The sequence below is a fragment of the Clarias gariepinus genome, chromosome 3 (assembly GCF_024256425.1).
Source record: "Clarias gariepinus isolate MV-2021 ecotype Netherlands chromosome 3, CGAR_prim_01v2, whole genome shotgun sequence".
In the NCBI taxonomy this organism is placed as follows: domain Eukaryota; kingdom Metazoa; phylum Chordata; class Actinopteri; order Siluriformes; family Clariidae; genus Clarias; species Clarias gariepinus.
In genome coordinates, this window is record NC_071102.1 from 7732005 (window position 1) to 7751442 (window position 19438).

The following is a 19438-nucleotide window of genomic DNA, read 5'->3' on the forward strand; positions in this document are numbered from 1 at the left end:
TCTGTCAACGCTGTGTGGAAAAATGATCGTGTCTGGAAAAAGTGGCAGAAGTGGTAAAGCCAGGAGACTTCTTTCTGGTGCTGTCCAGGAGAGGCATGAAAATTCTTTGTCTTTATTGAGGTTGCCAGGTTTTTTTTTTTAAGTAGAGTTCTTAGGATATGTTTTTTTTTTTCAGCTGAGTCTAGACCACCCGATTTAAAACTAACAACCACAACAAAAAAATTGTTTTATGCCTAAAAAAAGTCAGGTGGTGGAAAATACTTCCAATAGGTCACTGTCAATATGCAAGACAAAACAAAAAGCAAGAGATGATAAATAGAATTTATGGATAATATGTTAAAGTATAAAGCTAACAAATGATCATAGTAGTAGCCTTAAGAGTGGAAGCGGAGTCGCAGTTTGGCAGTACTGGGGGTTGACCCTCAACTTTTTGATTAATAACACAATGCCTTAACTATTGACCCACCACTGTCCTGGCTGCTAATAGCACTTTTTATGAAGTTTAGCAATTGAAATACTGTATATATTGGTTTTAATTCATAGGCTATTTGAAGACAATGCAGCTGTATTTGAAGAAAGGAATTTCCTTTAATAAAAGGGCAACAAACGTTACAGAGTTGCCAATGTTTCTACAGGGTGTCTGAACAGTCATAATATTAATGCAAGTTCAGTTCAGACATAATTCGTCAAATATACATTACTGTACAGTGAAATTCTTCATTCTTCTTTCTTTTTAAAAAAAAAAAAGAAAAAAAAAGTAGATTGGGGTCAAAATGCAGGGTCAGCCATTATACAGACCCAATAAGGGCCCTAACAGCGAAAACTTGCACGAGCTGGGGCTTAAACTGCCGATCTTTCAATCAGTAACTTAGAGCCTTGACACACTGAGCCACCACCGCCCCATACTGTACTGTATATATAACACAATGAATAGTCTCCAACCACTGTAGCTTTTGCTTATCAGGTCAAGTCTCAGTTAGAGTTTTCTAACACATTTACTGTACAGTAAACACTATGTATAAACTCTATGTAAAAATTGTCATAATTTAACCAAGCACATGGACACACATCATAGGTGTGTTTTGGTACTTAAGCAAATAGCACTACAGTTCTGATCTATAGTATTGCCACATTACTGCTGCAGTGGTTCCATCCTGAGCTCAAGCTACTGTTTACAGTATGAGTTCATGCACAGTATCAGATACAGATGTTCATGTCTGTTTGGGTTTCCTTTGGGTCTTCCAATATCGACAAATCTGCTAATAGGTACATCAATTGGTCCAAATTAGCCCTGGTTTTGATTATGGACATTTGTGTGTGTGTGTGTGTGTGTGTGTGTGTGAGTGTGTGAGTGTGAATGCATGGTGCTCTGAGATGGAGTGAGGTACCATTCTGGATGTTTTCCCACTACATTTAAAGGTGAAAATTTGGGAATAAAACTAATAGACGTGTTTAAATATAGGAGGATTAAATTACTGCTTTCACCCTGGTGTGTGCAACTGTCTGTGTAGTGTCTCTGTCTAAATACTGATTTTTGCAAGTTTGCTATTAACTCGCCATTACGTGCTGTGTTGCCAAGGAGCTGTGGTGAGTTTTCAGTTCAGACATCTGTTCTGTGCAATATTTCACAATATTCCAGCTGTTCAGATGAAGAGAGATAGAGAAAAAAAATAGAGGAAGCCGATGTAGAGAAGGAGGATGAGAGAGCATCAGAAAGAGTTCATCCCTAACAGACCTTCTTTATTCTGTTAAAGTGTGATGTCAGGAACAGAACAGAGATTTTGGCTGGGATTTGTAGTAGTTTGATGTCCTTGTGAAAAGTGAGTGTATGCAGGCTTGTCTTGTGTCAGATCATTAAACCAGGGTGATTCTCCTCAGTTTCAACTTTTAGAATTAGCTCACATAGCAATAAAATATAGTGATGTACTGTATAGATGTCACATTAACTGGCTGCAGATTTACAACCAAGCACCTTTATGCCAGACTGAGCTATCCTGGAGTGTACATATAACAGACTGAAGTGAGATAAGAGAATGTTACCAAGTGTATTTGTTCTTTCTTTCTTTCTTTCTTTCTTTCTTGCAAATACCAAAGAAAATACAGGAAATTTTTTTTATGGTATGGAACTGAATTGAACTGAATTGAAATTGTTATTTTTATTTATTTATTTTTTCCCGTCTATAAAGGACACTTTTTTTTATGACTAAAACACACATGCACGCACACATACACACACCAGTTAGTATCCTAATCCTAACAGCACTTGTGTACTCTTGCACCAGTGAGACATGCTTGTTTGTATGCCTACAAGTCTTGGTTTAGAGCAAAGCCAAAGTAAGTATTTTGCTGAAGCATTAGCAGACTATGAAAATAAGCTCAGGGAACTTAGAGGCGACTTTTATAATATTACAGAGCATACAAGAGCGAAGTTCGCATATACAGTACAGAGTAAAACTATACAGGCATAATGGAACAAAAATCTCACTGGTCAAATATCAATCACTAACTAATGCATGTCATATCCTTCACAATCAAGAATAACAGTAAACCTTTAGTGAAGTACAAAATATTGCTGGATCAACTATCTTAGAGTTAACCTATATGATGAACATGGAGATACAGTGCCTTGCATAAGTATTCGTACCCTTTGAACTTTTACACATTAGGGGTATTAGAGCAAAGGGGGCGAAATACAAATGCACACCACACTTTTTAAATATTTATAAAAAAAAAGAAGAAAATTATTAATAATTTTCCTTCCACTTTACAATTATGTGCCACTTAGTGTTGGTCTATCACATAATATACCATTAAAATGCATTTACGTTTGTGATTCTAATGTGGCAAAATGTGAAAAAGTTCAAGGGGTATGAACACTTTATTGATTTTTAACCTATCATAAAGTGACACACAGTGCTTTATTCCACTTACAACACAACATTTTTTAAATAAATATAGTATTTTATTAATGAATTACACATTTTAATGTTGCAGAATGTGCTTTAAGCTATTTTTTGTTATCACATTATAACGGTCAAACAGTCATTCCCTTAGTAGTTCCTTTTATTTTAAAAGCTTGTCAAATTACAAGGCAAGGTAAGTTTATTTGTATAGCACATTTCATACGCAATTGTAATTCAAAGTGCTTTACAAAAAAGAGAATAAAATAACCATAAAAAGAAATGGAAAATAATAACACTAAATCTTTTAAAATTATTTAAGTTTGATTTAAAATAAAAATAAAAACAGTAATGAGTAAATGTACTTTAAAATCTATCCTAAAATCTTACAAGAGGCCAGTGTAAGGACCAGAGGACTGGTGTGATGTGCTCAGAGTTTCTGGTTCTAGTCAGAGTTCTGGCAGCAGCGTTCTGGATGAGCCCACTCAGCGTTCTTTCCTGTCATGATGAAAAACTAACTGGAGACTTCTTTGCTACATAAACGTCTGCTTACAGAACACTGACATTTTGTGACCAATCACATTTGAAAAATCAAGATTGCTGTCATAATTAATTAATTAATTAATTTTTACAGAAATGTACAGAAAAGTACATCACACCAGGCTCCAGCTCAGATCTGTCCATCAGGGGCTGTCCATCTGATTTCTGGAGGTGAAACATAAAGGCTGTAGAAAAAAAGATTTAAACACTCACCTGTGTTTTAGCTCTCATGAAGGGAGCGCCCACATCACAGTACTTCTCATTTCTTTGCTTGTCTCCACTGCGACAGTCAATCTGTATGTCTGAATTGTCCTACAACAAGACAAGGTATTCTTTAATATCGTTAAGTTATTGAATTTCCTTCATGAAGATAATTATGATATTTTTTCTACGTAAAGATAAGGGCAAAACGTTGTGCTCCCTTTTTATTGCTTCTCAGCAAATAAATAAAAATACAATGTCATACTTATGTATTTTAATTAATATTACTCCTGCATTGTCAATTTAATTACATATGTACAGTACAGTATTCATCCTGTAGTTTATTTCCTTTAAAACTCTCTTATGATCTAAATAATACAACAGTTGAGGTAAAGCAGCAGCTCTCTTAATTTTAAGCCCAGAAGGTTGCATCCCAGTTTGATCATTTGTGTATCACATACAGTAACTCAATGATCTAAAGAAACATAAAAAAAAGTGTTTATGGAAACCAATGCCAACAACAAGGATCTTAGTTTAGAAATTAAACAGTCAGACACTATAGAAAAAATTAGTCTCCCAGAGGTAAGCACCATCTACCCCATACGCTGCCTTCGTCGAGTGCACAGCATCCTGTGTGATCAGCATCACCCTGCACATCACCTGTACCAGTTACTGCCCTCAAGCAAAATGTACAGGTCCATACTGTTTGTGCCAGAACCATGCACCAGACTGTCACACAGCCTTTTTCCAACGACTGTAAGACAGCTGTACAGCCAGTTACCCCCCTTTCTCTGCCCCACCCCCACTTATTCTTACATATGACATATCACTATTACAATAACTGTGAAATGGACTTAGCACTGATGAGCACACACAATAGACATACTTTTTAGGTTCGTGCCCTCCTCCTCCCCTCATATCCTATTTCACATAGACGTTATGGTTACTGCACTATGGTTGCACTTTGTTACATGCCAGTAAAGATGTTTCCATAATCAAAATGGGGACCTGAAAAAGTTGTTGCAGAATTCATGCTTACCTTATGTTCAGAAATAAATATAAATCATTTTGTATATACTGTATATTTTAATATTTTTATAAATTTTAGATTATATTGTATTATTTATTTTGTATTATTATACATTTTGGTTAGTTGTAGTTACTGTATATGGAAACATCTTGCATTATAATAAAAGCCACATTGGATTAAATAAGGATGTACAAACTTTTGCAACTCAATATTATTAATTAATGGAAAAAAAAATTCCTGAACATAAACAACCTTTCTGATTGATTTACCGGCGTGTATATTGAGCAGTTTTACCAAGCTGTTACAGTGTCATACCTTCACTATAAGACTGGAGAATTGTAGGTTTTTGGAGTATGAGATGTTGAGGCGGGCTCCATAAGCATTTTCTCCTCGGTTCTCCAAACGAACGTCCACTACCATCTTTTTCCTAGAAGCCTCTATCACACGCTCATTATCTTCGGGTACAGTTTGGCTTAGACACAATGCACTGCTCAATCGAAACACCTGTCCACAGAACTGCCTAATACAGAGCATAGACACAGTCTGAGCATATTTTTGGGACTGTAGGTTTTATTTATCTGTGGATATGTTGGGGAGGGGATATGTGATCATACTTGCGGCTGATCAAGTCAGTCTGTGATTGTATCACCAGGTCTGGAACACAGTGATCGTCCTCATCACAGCCGTTCCAAAAAGGAAGCTGCAGGAAACACAAAAGACACACAACAATATAATCAATAATGGGACTGCTTAAGGGCTTGAATGATTATTGTCTAATTGCCTATTGGTGTTTCCTTCCTACTGACTTGGATTTCATTCCTCTAAATTATTATTATATTTATAACATTATGAAGTTGACATGTTTAAACCATTGTAAATGAGAAGTTGTAAGCGTGTAATTCTAGTATTCTTCTTCTTCTTATTATTATTATTCTTATTATTATTATTTTGTAGTTGTAGTTTTATTAGTAGCTGCACACCTACCCACAAAACCTTTAGTAAAATGAAGAACTGGGTCTCCTGCTTTGTTTAAACTTTAAATAGAGAAGATTGGTCAAACCATTTGGGAACTATCGAGGTTTGTTTTGGACCTGACAAAAAACCAGATTTTCACATTCATTTTGCACTCTGGTGTCAGGTTACATTTTTAGCATGTGAGTCAGACATGCAGCCACAGACTTTGCTTAGACAACCGGGCCAATCCACAACCCCTCCCCTCACGCACGCATGCACGCACGCACACACAAGAAGTGAATGACCAGATCTCAGATGCTATGGTTTACAAATTAGCTGTTTTCACCATTTGGCCCAGAAAAACTGATCCATACGCATTCCCAGGAATTGACCCTTGTAAATTTTTTTGCTTTATTTAGATCAATGCAATGTACTGTAATTTAAAAAAGCTGGTTTTATGAATAAAAATAGACATTTGATCATAAAGTAATAGAAAGATAGTATAAATAAAGTTGTGAAGAAGATGAAAAGCGCAAGGGCAAACCTGGGTTCTGGTGGTAGTTGGCCAGGTATCATCTAAGGTGGGACCATTGTTTGGATCCTGTAGACCTGTTTCTACAGTGAATATGATAGGTCTGGCATAGTCTGTTGTTTCCTTGAAGAGCAAAAGAAATAATATAACAAATGCATTACTATGCAATTAGGGCTGCACGATTATATAAGAAAATCCAATAGAGGTTATTTTGATACATATTGCAATTGGGATCTTTTTATTAGCAGTATGCGACTATTAAATGTACCATTGTGTATTCCAACATATTAATCTAGGTTTGCATCAAATAATTGGACGAATGATCTAATTAAGAGGATGTTTGCCAATTATGTATGTCTTTGTCACCTCCAAATTATTTTTAAAATAAACAAATACCTTAAATTCTTAAAACTATACATATATTCCCAACTATGTTTATATTACCTGAAATCAATACCGGCTTTTTGTGATTAAATAATTGCATTGTTTCATACTGCAATTTTAATTTTTATGGTAATTGCACAACACGAGATGCAACACTGCAGGATTTTGTTTATGGCAAGAAAATTAAGCTACAGTACATGACCTCTCTTAGGTTTTCTAGCCTGCTATAATAACTCAACGTTCCTTTATGTAACAAAGTTGAGATATAAACGTATGCTTTAGCCTGTGAATCTAGATGTCAAATAACTACATATAAAGCAATGTTCAGTTGATGGGCTTGATCTGTCATTTTTTAATGCTCCAATAAGGCAGAAACTTACCATTACATGGAAGTAGATGTGTTCACAATGCTCCTCTCCAGGAAGCAAAGTAAAATTTTGTGGCTGCTGCCGGTCTAGTTCGTCCATCACAGCCCGAGGGTTAAAACGCTTCTCCTCAATATAGGTATTGGACCAAAGACCTAAACAGAACACAGCGGTTTTTCATTTACTATTTATTTTTCAATTAATAGATTATTTAACTTTTCAATTTATGCAGCTTTCTTGAGAGTTTGTACTTATCCACATTAAGCTATGACTTCCAAGCTATACCTTAACTTTTATTTGAGTATCCATCCATCTATCCATCCATCCATCCATCCATCCATCCATCCATCCATCCATCCATCCATCCACACATCATCTACAGTACCACTTATTCTGTATAGGGTCATAAGGGGTCTGGGGCCTATCCCAGAGAACCTAGTGCACAAGGCAGGGTACACCCTGGATGGGGTACCAATCCATCACAGTCTACAAGCACATACACATGCACACACATACAAACACATGCACACACTATACACAAAGTTCAAACGCAGAGCGCTTGAGGTGCAAGGTACCATTCAATAAAGCATTTGGACACTTCAAATGCATAGTTCTACACAATACTGTATAGTGGACAAAAATACATAACTGCTAAAGCTCTTTATCATCATAATCACATATGCACCATGACTTCTACAATTAGCTCCTTTCTTTCCTCTTTGATCTCAAAGGGAACAAATATTCTGAATTCTTTCCAGCTATTACAGCTTCATGGACTTTCATTCTACCACCAAGTCTACACTCACAACACAACACATTTTCAGTCATTTGTGCAAGTTCAAATTGATCATAAACAGATGCAATAGGCACATCCATGGCTTAGCAGATGAACTCCACAGCACAACAATATATATTTATGGCTATAATAAACTCTGATTTAATGACCACTAGAGATGGGATGGATAATACTCAGGAGACCTGAAACCTGGGAGTTTATAGTCTGCAATGCAGACTCTAAATGAATCTTCCACTGACACATGATGCAAAATAATTCACGGCTTATGGAGTAAATACTATTCACATACTGTACTGGTTAAATTAGGCATTTGTTGGTTGATGACATGGGAAAACTGCCTTTAATTTATCTTAATATTGAGTAGATAACTGTCTGTGTTTTGTATCCATTACTTTGCTTTTAGCTATAATTTAGTAAAGCACTGTAACAGTCAGTCACAAAAAAAAAGAAAAAAAAAAACCCTGACACAAGGATTAAAATTAGAATCAGATAAGGAGGAGAGATGCATGACAAGATCACATACTAAATAAGCAATGATCAAAGTGATAAATCTTGAATCATTTATTTCAACACAAAGCAGACTACAAAGCCATACTCACAGTCACCCAAACTCCTCCGCAAATCTGAAAAGAATTAGCAGCAGACAGAATATCGACGGAAAACCCAAACAAGATGTGCTGCTATATTTACTGCCCTGGCTGTGCATTAAAAAGCAAATGTGACATCACTGTGCGACTATCTCAGTTTTACGATGAAGTAAAAGTGATGGGCATGCTCAGAGGTCATACTGCTTAACCCAAACCACATGTAGCTTAATGACCTGAGGTCAAAATGTGATTGGTCCTTCACATATTCACATATAACACTTTTGTGATCAGAATGTCAGTGTCGGAGCGCTAATGGGCCTCACAGGGCGTCATTCTCTCAGCACTATGGTAAGCAGGCCGCCCTTGAAGGAGCAAGTATGTTTTCTAACTGTCCTGCTGCTTTCTTGAACTTGGTATCTGAGTGCATTTGGAAAAGATGACTGACTTCCATCTTTGGCGCAGGCTAAACCACAGAGCATGAGTCTGAAGAGCAAGCTTTAAAAGACAAACACTAAAAGGAAAAAAAAATAGGTGCACAGGACGGGAGTGTGTCATCTTAACCCCTGCTTATATCTAGACAAGATATTTCATTTATGGAAAATTTATTTAAGTAATAAATATGTAAGTCTGAGAAAGCACTTAACCTACAAGCATATGCTGTCTCAGAATTTAATGTAGTGTTATTCCAAAAACAACATCATTCCATACTTTAGCTATATCATATACTATGACTAGTTTCACTCCAATCTTACTAATGTGCTTTCTATTTTTTTTTTTAACTTGAAGCATACGTTAACAACATGATCGGTGATCATCAAAAGCCTGCAGCGTTCAGCCGTGCATCTTCTGCTGTTTTCTACAAGCCATAAAATGTGGCACACTCTTCCTAGTCACCCCAGCTGAACTACGAAGATGTGAGGATGTAAGAGTTGTTTATGTTACTGTTTCCAGTAACAGATGAAAAAGGATTTAAAGTCAATAAAAAGAGCACACTATTTATGTAATTGAAGCTTTACAATATGGAGTACGCATGGAAAAAATGTGCATGAGGAAAACCTTTAAAAGTACACATCTGGGTGATAGTAATTTAATTCCTATGACACAACATTATAAAAGTAGGAGGAGGAAAAAAAGGGAACAAAGCATCAACAGTTTTCAATTACTTTATCTATTTTAACCCTTGAGAAAGCTTTTAGTAAACAAGATGATACCCATTATCTTTCGGGAAAACATTACACGTTTTTATGCATACATTGAAACCTCTGATTTTTAAAAAATGTAAAATGCAGGGTAATTTGTTTTATTTTCACTTTATATTTTGGAATTAATTATATTTATGTATTAATTTTTTGTGCTTTAGAACAAATAATTTGAGTTTCCATTATTTCTTATGTTTCGAAATACAAGTCTGCTTTCGGAACGATTTGTGCTCGTCATCCAAGGTTCCAATGTACATGGTTAATTTTGCAAATATTAAGATGTTCCATGCAGCACAGTGGCTTAGTGGTTCGGCACTTTCGCCTTGCACCCCTAAGGTCCGGATTTAATTTCCGGTCAGGTTTGATTCCCGCCTCTTGGTGCTTGGTGGGTTCCGCCACAAATTGCCCATAGTGTTTAAATGTGCGCATGTGCCCTGCGACGAATCGGCACCCTTTCCGAAGTGTACCCTGTCTCATGCCCTACTGTATGTCTCCTGGAATAGGCTACAGGCACTGTACACAGGATTAAGCAGTATAGACAATGAGTGAGTACTGTAAGTGAATGAGTGAGTATGTTCCGAATGGGTTATTTTGCACATATTTTTTGTACTATGCATTTACTGTATATATACGTATTTAATGTACAGCTATAGACTGTAAAATACCAGGCGATGTCCTTTAATCGTCAGCTTTTTTAAATTGCTGTTCTTAAGTGACAGAGTCGATCCTTATTAGGTCTACTGAGCCCTTGAGTCTACTGAGGTCTTATTAGCCCCCTACTAGTGTTTTCCTGATGTTGCACAATTCTACATGCATTTTAGAGGTTGTTGTACAGTTTGTAAAAAAAATTATAACTGTGTAAAATCTGCATCTGCATAAATTTATGAATTTTGATTCTGCCACATGATTGGCTGATTTGATAATTACCTGAATGCACAGGGGTATTAAAGTGGCCAGTGAGTTATACCAAATATACCAAGTCAAATTCCTTGTAAGTGAAATCTTGTTAAGCCATTACAATTTTATATGATTCTATTAAAGTAAGTCTGGACTCGTTAGCAGAGCCTGGAACTTCATTTTTTTTTGGTTTTTTTTTTTGTGGATGTTTGTGGTGGAAGTAGCAAGGATAAGTAACTTTGAGAACTGACCTACTTCCTGTGTGGGCCTGATGACCGTCCTGGCAGTGACATTCAGACACACGATAGCCGACATACACGTCACATCCTTTCCACTGCGCCTACAGTCTTTATTGAAGATGTTGACTTTGCTGGGTTCGAAACGGACAGCGGCATGGATGCGGATCACACTGCGAGACCTGAAATATAAAACAGAAGAAGAATGCAATTTAGCACTGTTTACATGTGACCTCAGTTTATTATTCCTACTGTAACTGGAAATGAAGGAATATATTGTAGCTGTGATACTGTATAAAGTAAGGTCACAACTAATTTGAAAGACAGAAATGTGGGAGATCGGCAACATCACACTATCATCACAATACAAAAAGTAAACTGGACCACACACTAAAATACACAACTAGCCACTGGGAAGACAGAGTTTACAAATACTTCAGTTAACTGCAGTTTTACTCTACAGCGGTAGATCTTGGACTGTCGCCTTCTTCGATTGTTATCATGACAAGACATTTCTGTTTTCCCAAATGTTGTCGTTCTTTCAGATTTTGTTTTGTGATATGGTCATTTTTAGTAGTGTTAGGCACATATCATCTTACAGTATGATAAATAAATAGTATCCAGGCATAGATTTACTGACCAGAGGAGTACAGCAGCACCTAGAGAGCCCACAGCTAGGTCCACCAGACCATCACCATTCATGTCCATCTTTCCATGGATACTCCTGCCAAAATACTGCAAACCAGAAGCAAGCTCTGCTGCACTGATTCTCTATGAAAGAAAAATACAGCTTAGAAATATTTAGGGATTTCCCGGCATACCAGAGCAATTAAAATCGATTTACAAAAGAAAAATCTTAAGAAAAGTGCTATGCAGGAGTAAAATTCCCAATTCTTGCCTGTTTATACTTCCTCAGAATCCTGTTGCGCTGGCTGTTATAGATGTAAATGACTCCTCGGTGCTCATCTTCTAACGGAGCTCCTACCACCAGGTCATTAAAGGAGTCTCCATTTAGATCAGATACTGGTGCTAGGGCAGACCCAAACCTTGCATTCTCACTAATATCAGTGAGCTCCAGCACTCCCTCCAGGATAAACCGGGGCTAGAAGCATAAAACATAAAGAAATTACAGAAGACCCATAACGGATGAGGGGCAAAACTATTTAGACTCTATTATTGCTGCTTCCTCATGAAAATGGAAGGCGAAAGAAAAATTTATACAAAGTAAGATGGAGCTCCAAGTAAAACCTATCATAAAACCTTACACTACAGTATGAGTGCACAGACTTCTTAGTGAGAAAACTATTAACATGCCAAGAATGGCAAGGTCAAATCCATAAAATGCATCTGTATTATCACTTAAGTGTCTCTGTCCCTAGCATGTGTCTATAATGTAGTCAGTGAGATGATCTCCATGGTGCCTTTAAAATCATTTAGTCTCCTAAGAGATGGAAAAGGTTGAAGGAAAGGTGCAATTCCTCAGAGCGAAAAACACTAGATCAGCCAAGTATTTGGAAGTGCAATTAACCACACATCCCTCCTCCTGCTCAAAATATCATCCCTCTCATTTTTTACATACTGCCCTGCGACTGCCGGCACATGAGGTCACTTGTTTTTTTTTTTTGGTGGGAGAAGTTAAGAGGAGGAAAGGATGGAGGAAAATGTGAGAAAAAGGGAGTGTAAGAGAGATGAATGGTGTAGATGGGGAGATAACTGGGGTTTAGTTGATATAAATTTACAGTAGTATATACTGTAATGCCTATAAAGAGTATAGACAGCAATAGATCTGTAACTAGTTACCTAAGTGCATGTCCACTGATAAAGTACATATGCTTTAAACCCAAATCGAAATCAATTTATGTACACTGATCAGCCCTAACATTAAATCTCAAGACATTATGTAGTTGGCACTGGAATGTTAGTAGAGGATCCTTCGGGTGCTGTGGGTTGTGGGGTGTTAATCGGGTGCATTCCATGTGTGCTTGATTGGATTGAGATCTGGGGAATTTGAAGGCTGGATCAACAACCTTAAACGCTTTGCCTGCTTAGCCCAGTACACAGCGGTCTGTAATGCATTGGGTGTTCTGCTGTCTTTCTATCACGGCCAGTGTTGATTATTTTTTTCTCAGCAATTTGTGTTTTTTTTGTGGGGTCAGACTGGAGGGGATAGTCTTTTGTTCCCAGAGGCATAGATGAGCCTTGGGTGTCCATGATCCTGTCATCAGTTTACCATAAATAAAATAACTAATAATCAATGTTATTTAATTTCTTGTTCAATTCATCTGATTAGTGTTGTGGTTGATTGGTGTATGAGCTACAACTGTGTATCTGGCCTGAAGTTGCAAGATATTCCAAAGACAACTTCTCTGAATCTTTCTTTGGCACATCTTGACTTCTCTGTCTTTGGAAATAAACCTGATGTGAAAGAAAACAAAAGCATTCAGCTCGTTCACATCTACAGTTACTTTTCCAGCTATTGGTGAAGCTCTCTTTCTCGGCAAGCTGCAGGTAATTACGGTTGAAAGAGCAAATGTTTTCCTACTGAGTTCAATGTGCAGCCTAATGAAGATACGGTATGCCCCTGGCATCCGCCACAAGATGGCAGGTGCCAAGTGCCTGTCTGTGCCGGCTCCGATATGAGAGTCTATTGAAGGAACACTTTCAAATGGTTTAGTTTGTTTTGTTTCACATCAATAAAGAAATTCTATTCTGAGTACTAAAATGTTTACCATAATGACCCTCAGTTTTTTTCCCACCCAAACACAGCCAAGTGGGCAAACAGGAAAAGTATGTTGCGACTCTGCAGTACTCCTCAGGTATGCTGTGTGTTTACCTGGTCGGTAATGCGGTAGATGTACACTTTGCCTCTTTCCCAACCTCCACTAAAGAACATTGGTGCAGCAACAAGCAGGTTATCAGTGACTCCGTCCCCATCAATGTCCACAGCAGCAATCTCACTGCCATAGTATGAGCCGATCTACACACAGTCAGAGAGTCAGAGCTGGAATGTGGGAAACCACAAGAATGTACACTTACCAGCCACAAGCTTTTTTTTTACATAGATGCTTATGTGGGAAAAGACAGATCCTTGACTGATTCACACACATATTACATATTAAATATACAAACACATAAAGCAAAGGCATTTGGCGTCGAGATTTTTACTTAGTCTCAGAAGGGATTGCTTTGACTTACGGGGTCAGGTTGTCAGCTCAATGCCTGATTATACCTTAGCACTTGGGGTGACTGACCGTCCTCAAGAGACACCTTAACCACCAAGCTACCCCTGCCCTTAAATGTGCTTGAATGTGTTCACTAGGATAGGAATATCTGACAGTTGTGATGTTTATTAAGAATTTTATTTGCAAAAACTGAAAGATCCAAACCTTTACTTTTTGGTTACTGAGATTAAGGTTAGGGTCAAATTTAGCTTAACCATTGCATTCATTAGCTGCATTAATAATTATGTTACTTAGCGGTCCTCACAAAGGGAGTAAGCTAACTGTGTTCATATGCATGCACACTTGTATGTGTAACTTTGTAATGTTTTTCATTACACCCTGTGATTGGAAGCATATGGGATGTGTTCTGTCGATGTGTGCTGTCTAGACTGCAAGTTGTTTCCTAAATAAGACATGAAGGCTGATACGAATAACAAAACTGGGAGAGATTTTTGATTTTCACCCTCAACACAGCACGTTATCTTTCGCTACTGCATCATTACTGTGTTCACTTACTATTTAATCAGATTGGTCCCAAATTCAACTTTACCAGATTTGTTTTTCTACAAGAATTGTTACCACATTTGCCACACTTACCCTAAGGATTAGCATTTATATTGTTATTGACATAATAAGCTTGTGTTAAAGCATTTTCCAGGCTGACTAATTAGAACATCATGACAGCTATATATTTTTTTTAGCACAGTGTGCTTCTAGTATGTCAGGGTCACAAAATGGTAATGACATGACAAACCCAAAAAAGATATGGTCCCACAGTATAATGTATATGGTAAAAACCAGCTGCAAACAGAACAATGGTACAAAGTTACAATGTTACATAAAGTTTTTAATGTCACAATTGTAATTACAGCTTCTTAAAGTGAGTTTCATATGTAAAAATCTCAACGAAAATCTTTGGGAATTCCAAAACATAAGAGTTTTTCATATTTCACGGTCACTTGAATATGCTTTTAGAAAAAGTGTTCCTATAAGTATATGACACTTTATAGCAGCTTTCAGGAGGGCTTATATAATTTTCAAGTAACCCTATTAATAGCAGCACCTTCAAGTCAAGTATCACAGATACTGTAAAATGATTAATGATAATTTGAACAATTTCTTATGGCAGGTGAAATTAGTCACTTGACTTGAGCTACTATCTTTCTGCTTGCACCCTTTATCACAAAATTGTGATAAAAGTTTTAGTGAATGATGTTTAAAATGATGATTGACATTTACATGATTTTGAGAAACATTTAAATGTTACAACTGTTGTAAATAAAGCTGCAGGTCTTTAAATAACAATCTTGGCCAAAGTGACTCGAAGCCCACTGCAGTCATTCTGTAAACATTCAGGGAGTCCTTTAAAATCAGTGGATGACTTGTGTTGCCAACTTGTGAAAGAGAGGCACCTGTCTGTGGAAACTGTATACACAATCATTTACAAACACCATTTGCCCATTACAGGAACTCAGGTGGGAGTTATTGCCACATCCCTATACAGTCCTGACCTCACTCCAAGCACATAAGCTCCAGAGTGACTCTTTTTTCCCCCATCTCATTATACATCTAGTTGTAGTTGAGGGTTTAGGGCCTTGCTCAAGAGCCTAACAGTGCAACTTGGTGGTGGGGTTTGAACCTGGGACCTTCCAATCAGTAGTCCAATGCCTTAACCACTGAGCTACCCCTGCCCCTATCTCTAGCAAACAGATAAAACTTTCTACCTTGATGGTGTGCAAGCACTAGTGAAATGCTAGGATAAGTGGATTAATGTAGCAAGGGATTATATAGAGAAATAAAGGTAGGTTTTATTCTCATAGCTGTGTTCTGTTATACAGTACTGCAAAATTAAAAGTCCCAGTTTGACTTGAATGACCCTTGTTTATTCAAGGTCAAAATAATACAAAACAGCCAAAATGGCTTCAGGCCTCCAAGGGTTAAGAAGCACTGTGTAGATTTCCAAATATTTTAAATGTTTAGAAAAAAATCCAATGAATGACACTGCATGTTCAGTAAGTGTTTAAGCAAGTGAGCCTGACTCCTACCTGATGTCCCTTCAGTGAATGCAAGATATTGAGCTCTCCTGTGTTCTTGAGGGTGAAGATGATCACTTTGCCTGTGTGGTTAAAACGTGGGGCTCCAGCCACATACAGCTGCCCACTACGCGCTGAAACCACTGAGGTTACTGTGTATCCTAAAACAATGATGGAAAAAAAAAACTTAACTGGTAATATAAGCATGTATGATAGATTTATAAAATTAAATCAACTTTCTCTTTGACAGTGAAAAAAATGATGGTACTATTTAAAATAACATGTGCATGAATTAAATCTACTAAATCAAATGGCAAAATGTATGAATTATTGAGCTGTAAAGCATTGCTGGACAATGAAGACCAAAGTCCCTGTAAACTCTATAATCATTTTCTCATCAGTGTCACCCTGGCACACACGGATGCTTGGAAAAGATGGGGCCTTTACAGTTGTGATAATGAGTGGGTACACTGGAAGACAGATGATGACAGATGTTGTCTGATGAAGTTGGCAGCATTTTTAAACAGAACTACTGTGATTTAACTATACAAAGGAGTGTCCATACAGTACAACTACTACACATTTTAATCAAGACCAGTGTCAGAAAGAGACAGAACAGCAGTGATGATTTGCAGTGAAAGAAACACCGAAAAACAAAGAAAGATAGGGAAGAGAGGATGTAAAAATGAGGTAGTTTGTCTGAGATGTGCTTTATTAGAGTTTCATGTTGAGGTCTTGTATTTTTAGCTTCTTAAGAACCAATGTTGGAGGTAATACTCACTCTCAGTAAAATTGTAAAATCATACTGCCTATCAATGCAAAATGCCCCTAGTTATAATCTCAAATTTGGATGAGGTGGACTTACTACTCTATCATCCATTTTCTCAAAAAAAATGCCTTTGGAGAAGAGTTTATATATTGTATATATTGTATATACACCAGCCTATTAATTACTGTAGGTACTCCTTGCTAGTACTGGGTTGGATCATTTTTGTCTTCGGAACTGCCCTTATTCTTTATGGCATGAATTCAAGAAGTTGCTGGAAACATTCCGTAGATATTTTGGTATATTGATATGACAGTTTCATTCAGTTGCTGGAGATTTGTTGGCTGCACATCCATAAGGCTAATCTCTCATTCTACCACATTCCAAAGATGCTCTATTGGATTGAGATCTGCTGACTGTGGAGACCATTTGAGTGCAGTGAACTCACTGTCATGTTCAACATATTTTAGCACCGATGTCTCATTTACACAATATCTTCCATACCTTTACACCACCATACTGTTGATACAAGACAGAATAGACCCATGCCTTTATGTTGGTCATGCTAAAATCTGACTTTACCATCTGAATATCACAGCAAAAGACAAGGCTTATTAGATCAGACAACATTTTTCCAATTTCTATTGTACATTTATGGTGAACGCAAGTGAACTGTAGCCTCAGTTTCCTTGAAAGGCGTGACACCTGGTAGTGTTTGTGCGTTCAGATATATGCCATACCACTGTTGTAATCAGATGTTCTTGGTGTTATTGTTGCCTTTCTATTAGCTCAAACCAGTCTGGCTATTCTCCTCTGACATCAGCGAGGAGTTTGAACAGGTAATTTTACCCATTTTGCTCAGGGTGAACCTTTCATAGAGTTGCTGCCATATAAGTGGCTGATTGGATATGCACTTTAACAAGCAGCTGAACAGTTTTGCCTATTCAAGTGGGTGATGAGTGAATGTAAATATTGTACAGCAATGAGCTATAACATTAAAATGCAAAACATTAAGCCCAATATTGTGTGGAAGCCCCTTGTGCTACCAGGGCAGCTCTGGCCCCATAAGGCATAACTCCATAAGACCTTTGGAGGTGTGCTGTGGTGTCTGGCACCAGGTTGCTAGTAACAGATCCTTTTGATCTCCAGCACTGCTCGCCTCATCCCACCATCTCTCAGGGATCGAGGGCGGCATTCATCCAGGCTCTTTTCTGTTCTGGCATCTAGGTGGTGGAATGAACTTCCTCTAGATGTCCGTACATCAGAGACTTTGACTATCTTTAAACGATGACTCCAGACGCATCTGTTTCTCCAGTACTTGGACTAACCCCCCCCCGACAAAAAAAAAAAAAAAAAACCCTCTTCTTAGTTGTGTTAGACTAATGGCACTTAGTTATTAACCTAGTTAACCCTGTGTAAGTATGTATCCAATTATGTAAACATTAAAGCACTTTTTGTAAGTCGCTCTGGATAAGAGCGTCTGCCAAATGCCTAAATGTAAATGTAAAATGTAAATGTATTGTGGTCAGCATTGATGTTTTTCTGTAATTTGTGCTACATTGGCTTTTCTGTGGGAATGGACTGGACAGGCTATAATCTTTGGTCCCCAAAGGCATAGATCAGACTTGGGTGCGCACAATCCTGTCACCATCTTACTGGTATTTAATTAATAAACAATTTTATTAAATTAACCATGCATTGATGTTAATGTTGTGGCTTATCAGTGTACATGTATATATTACAATGTTGACATATTGTACCAGTCAAAATTGGTAAACACCTTTTAATTCAAAGGCCAGTAACCCCACATGTAAATTAACTACTTCTCTGCTCACTGAAGTACATTTTGGTGGGTTTTTTTTAATGGGATCGTCTTCATGAGAGGCTGTTTTATCATGGTTCTTGATGGTTTTTGCAAATGCACATGATAATACAGTTCTTTCAAGAACTGTTCCAGAACAGCTAACCTTTGTGTAGTATAGTAAACTTACTGTACTAATTGACTGTTCTTAATTACCTAATTCCATATGTGTAATTTACTGTAATAGCTTTGAAATAACCAGTATTGTTCTAAAATGTAAAAACAAACAAACTATTAAACAAAAAGCACTGAATTAGAATGTGTGTCCGAAGTTTAGACTGGTACTGAAAATGTAAATGAAGAGCAGAGAAGCAGAAATTTTCTTCAGGGCTCAACAATGGCTCTCAGTGACAGTCATGGGAGTTGAAATTTCCAATCACTAGCACCTTATTCACCAAGCCATTATACTCCATTATACCCACTGTACTCATTATTCAGTGTATTGTGTAGCTGAGTCAGTGGTTTTGGCAGGTTAAAAAAGAGAGAAGCCCTTACCCAAGTAAGCTCCATGATTCTTTAGCTCTTCAGGGAACTCCTGCGCGTAGGAGGACTTGGGGGGAACCACTTTACCATGCCGTGTCTCCTTTAACACGGCTCCATTCCAATCATATGCCCCAACTGCACCAACAAGAATCCCATCCTGTAAGCACACCACATCAATTTTAGAAAAAAACATTTACTGTTTTCTTAACAATCAAGCCACTGAACCTTGATATTTGGCAGAGTGAAACATCCATCATGTGTTTGAGCTATCAGTTCCTGTGTTCTAGAACTAAATATAATGAGTGATTAGTGCATCTAAGCACTAATTATTTTAATTAATTGTAATTAAGGGCTATGAACTCCTCACAAAATGCAATAGATAAATGACTGCTTGACATTAAGAAGGTCATTAAAATAATTTTTCCTTGACATTCCCGAGCATATTTCACAATC

General features: G+C 37.3%; 1 protein-coding gene across 1 annotated transcript in view; it reads right to left on the minus strand.

The window, feature by feature from the left end:
- Positions 1-19438, minus strand: part of itga11a (integrin, alpha 11a) — a 56045-nt gene that overhangs the window by 8083 nt on the left and 28524 nt on the right. The window contains exons 11-21 of the mRNA XM_053493486.1: positions 18998-19142; positions 15888-16036; positions 13455-13598; positions 11520-11723; positions 11262-11392; positions 10637-10803; positions 6922-7061; positions 6170-6280; positions 5286-5371; positions 4987-5191; positions 3654-3752 (exon numbers count right to left, since the gene is read on the minus strand). Coding sequence (XP_053349461.1) covers positions 3654-3752; positions 4987-5191; positions 5286-5371; positions 6170-6280; positions 6922-7061; positions 10637-10803; positions 11262-11392; positions 11520-11723; positions 13455-13598; positions 15888-16036; positions 18998-19142 — 1581 coding nt within the window. The remainder of the gene's footprint in view (positions 1-3653; positions 3753-4986; positions 5192-5285; positions 5372-6169; positions 6281-6921; positions 7062-10636; positions 10804-11261; positions 11393-11519; positions 11724-13454; positions 13599-15887; positions 16037-18997; positions 19143-19438) is intronic.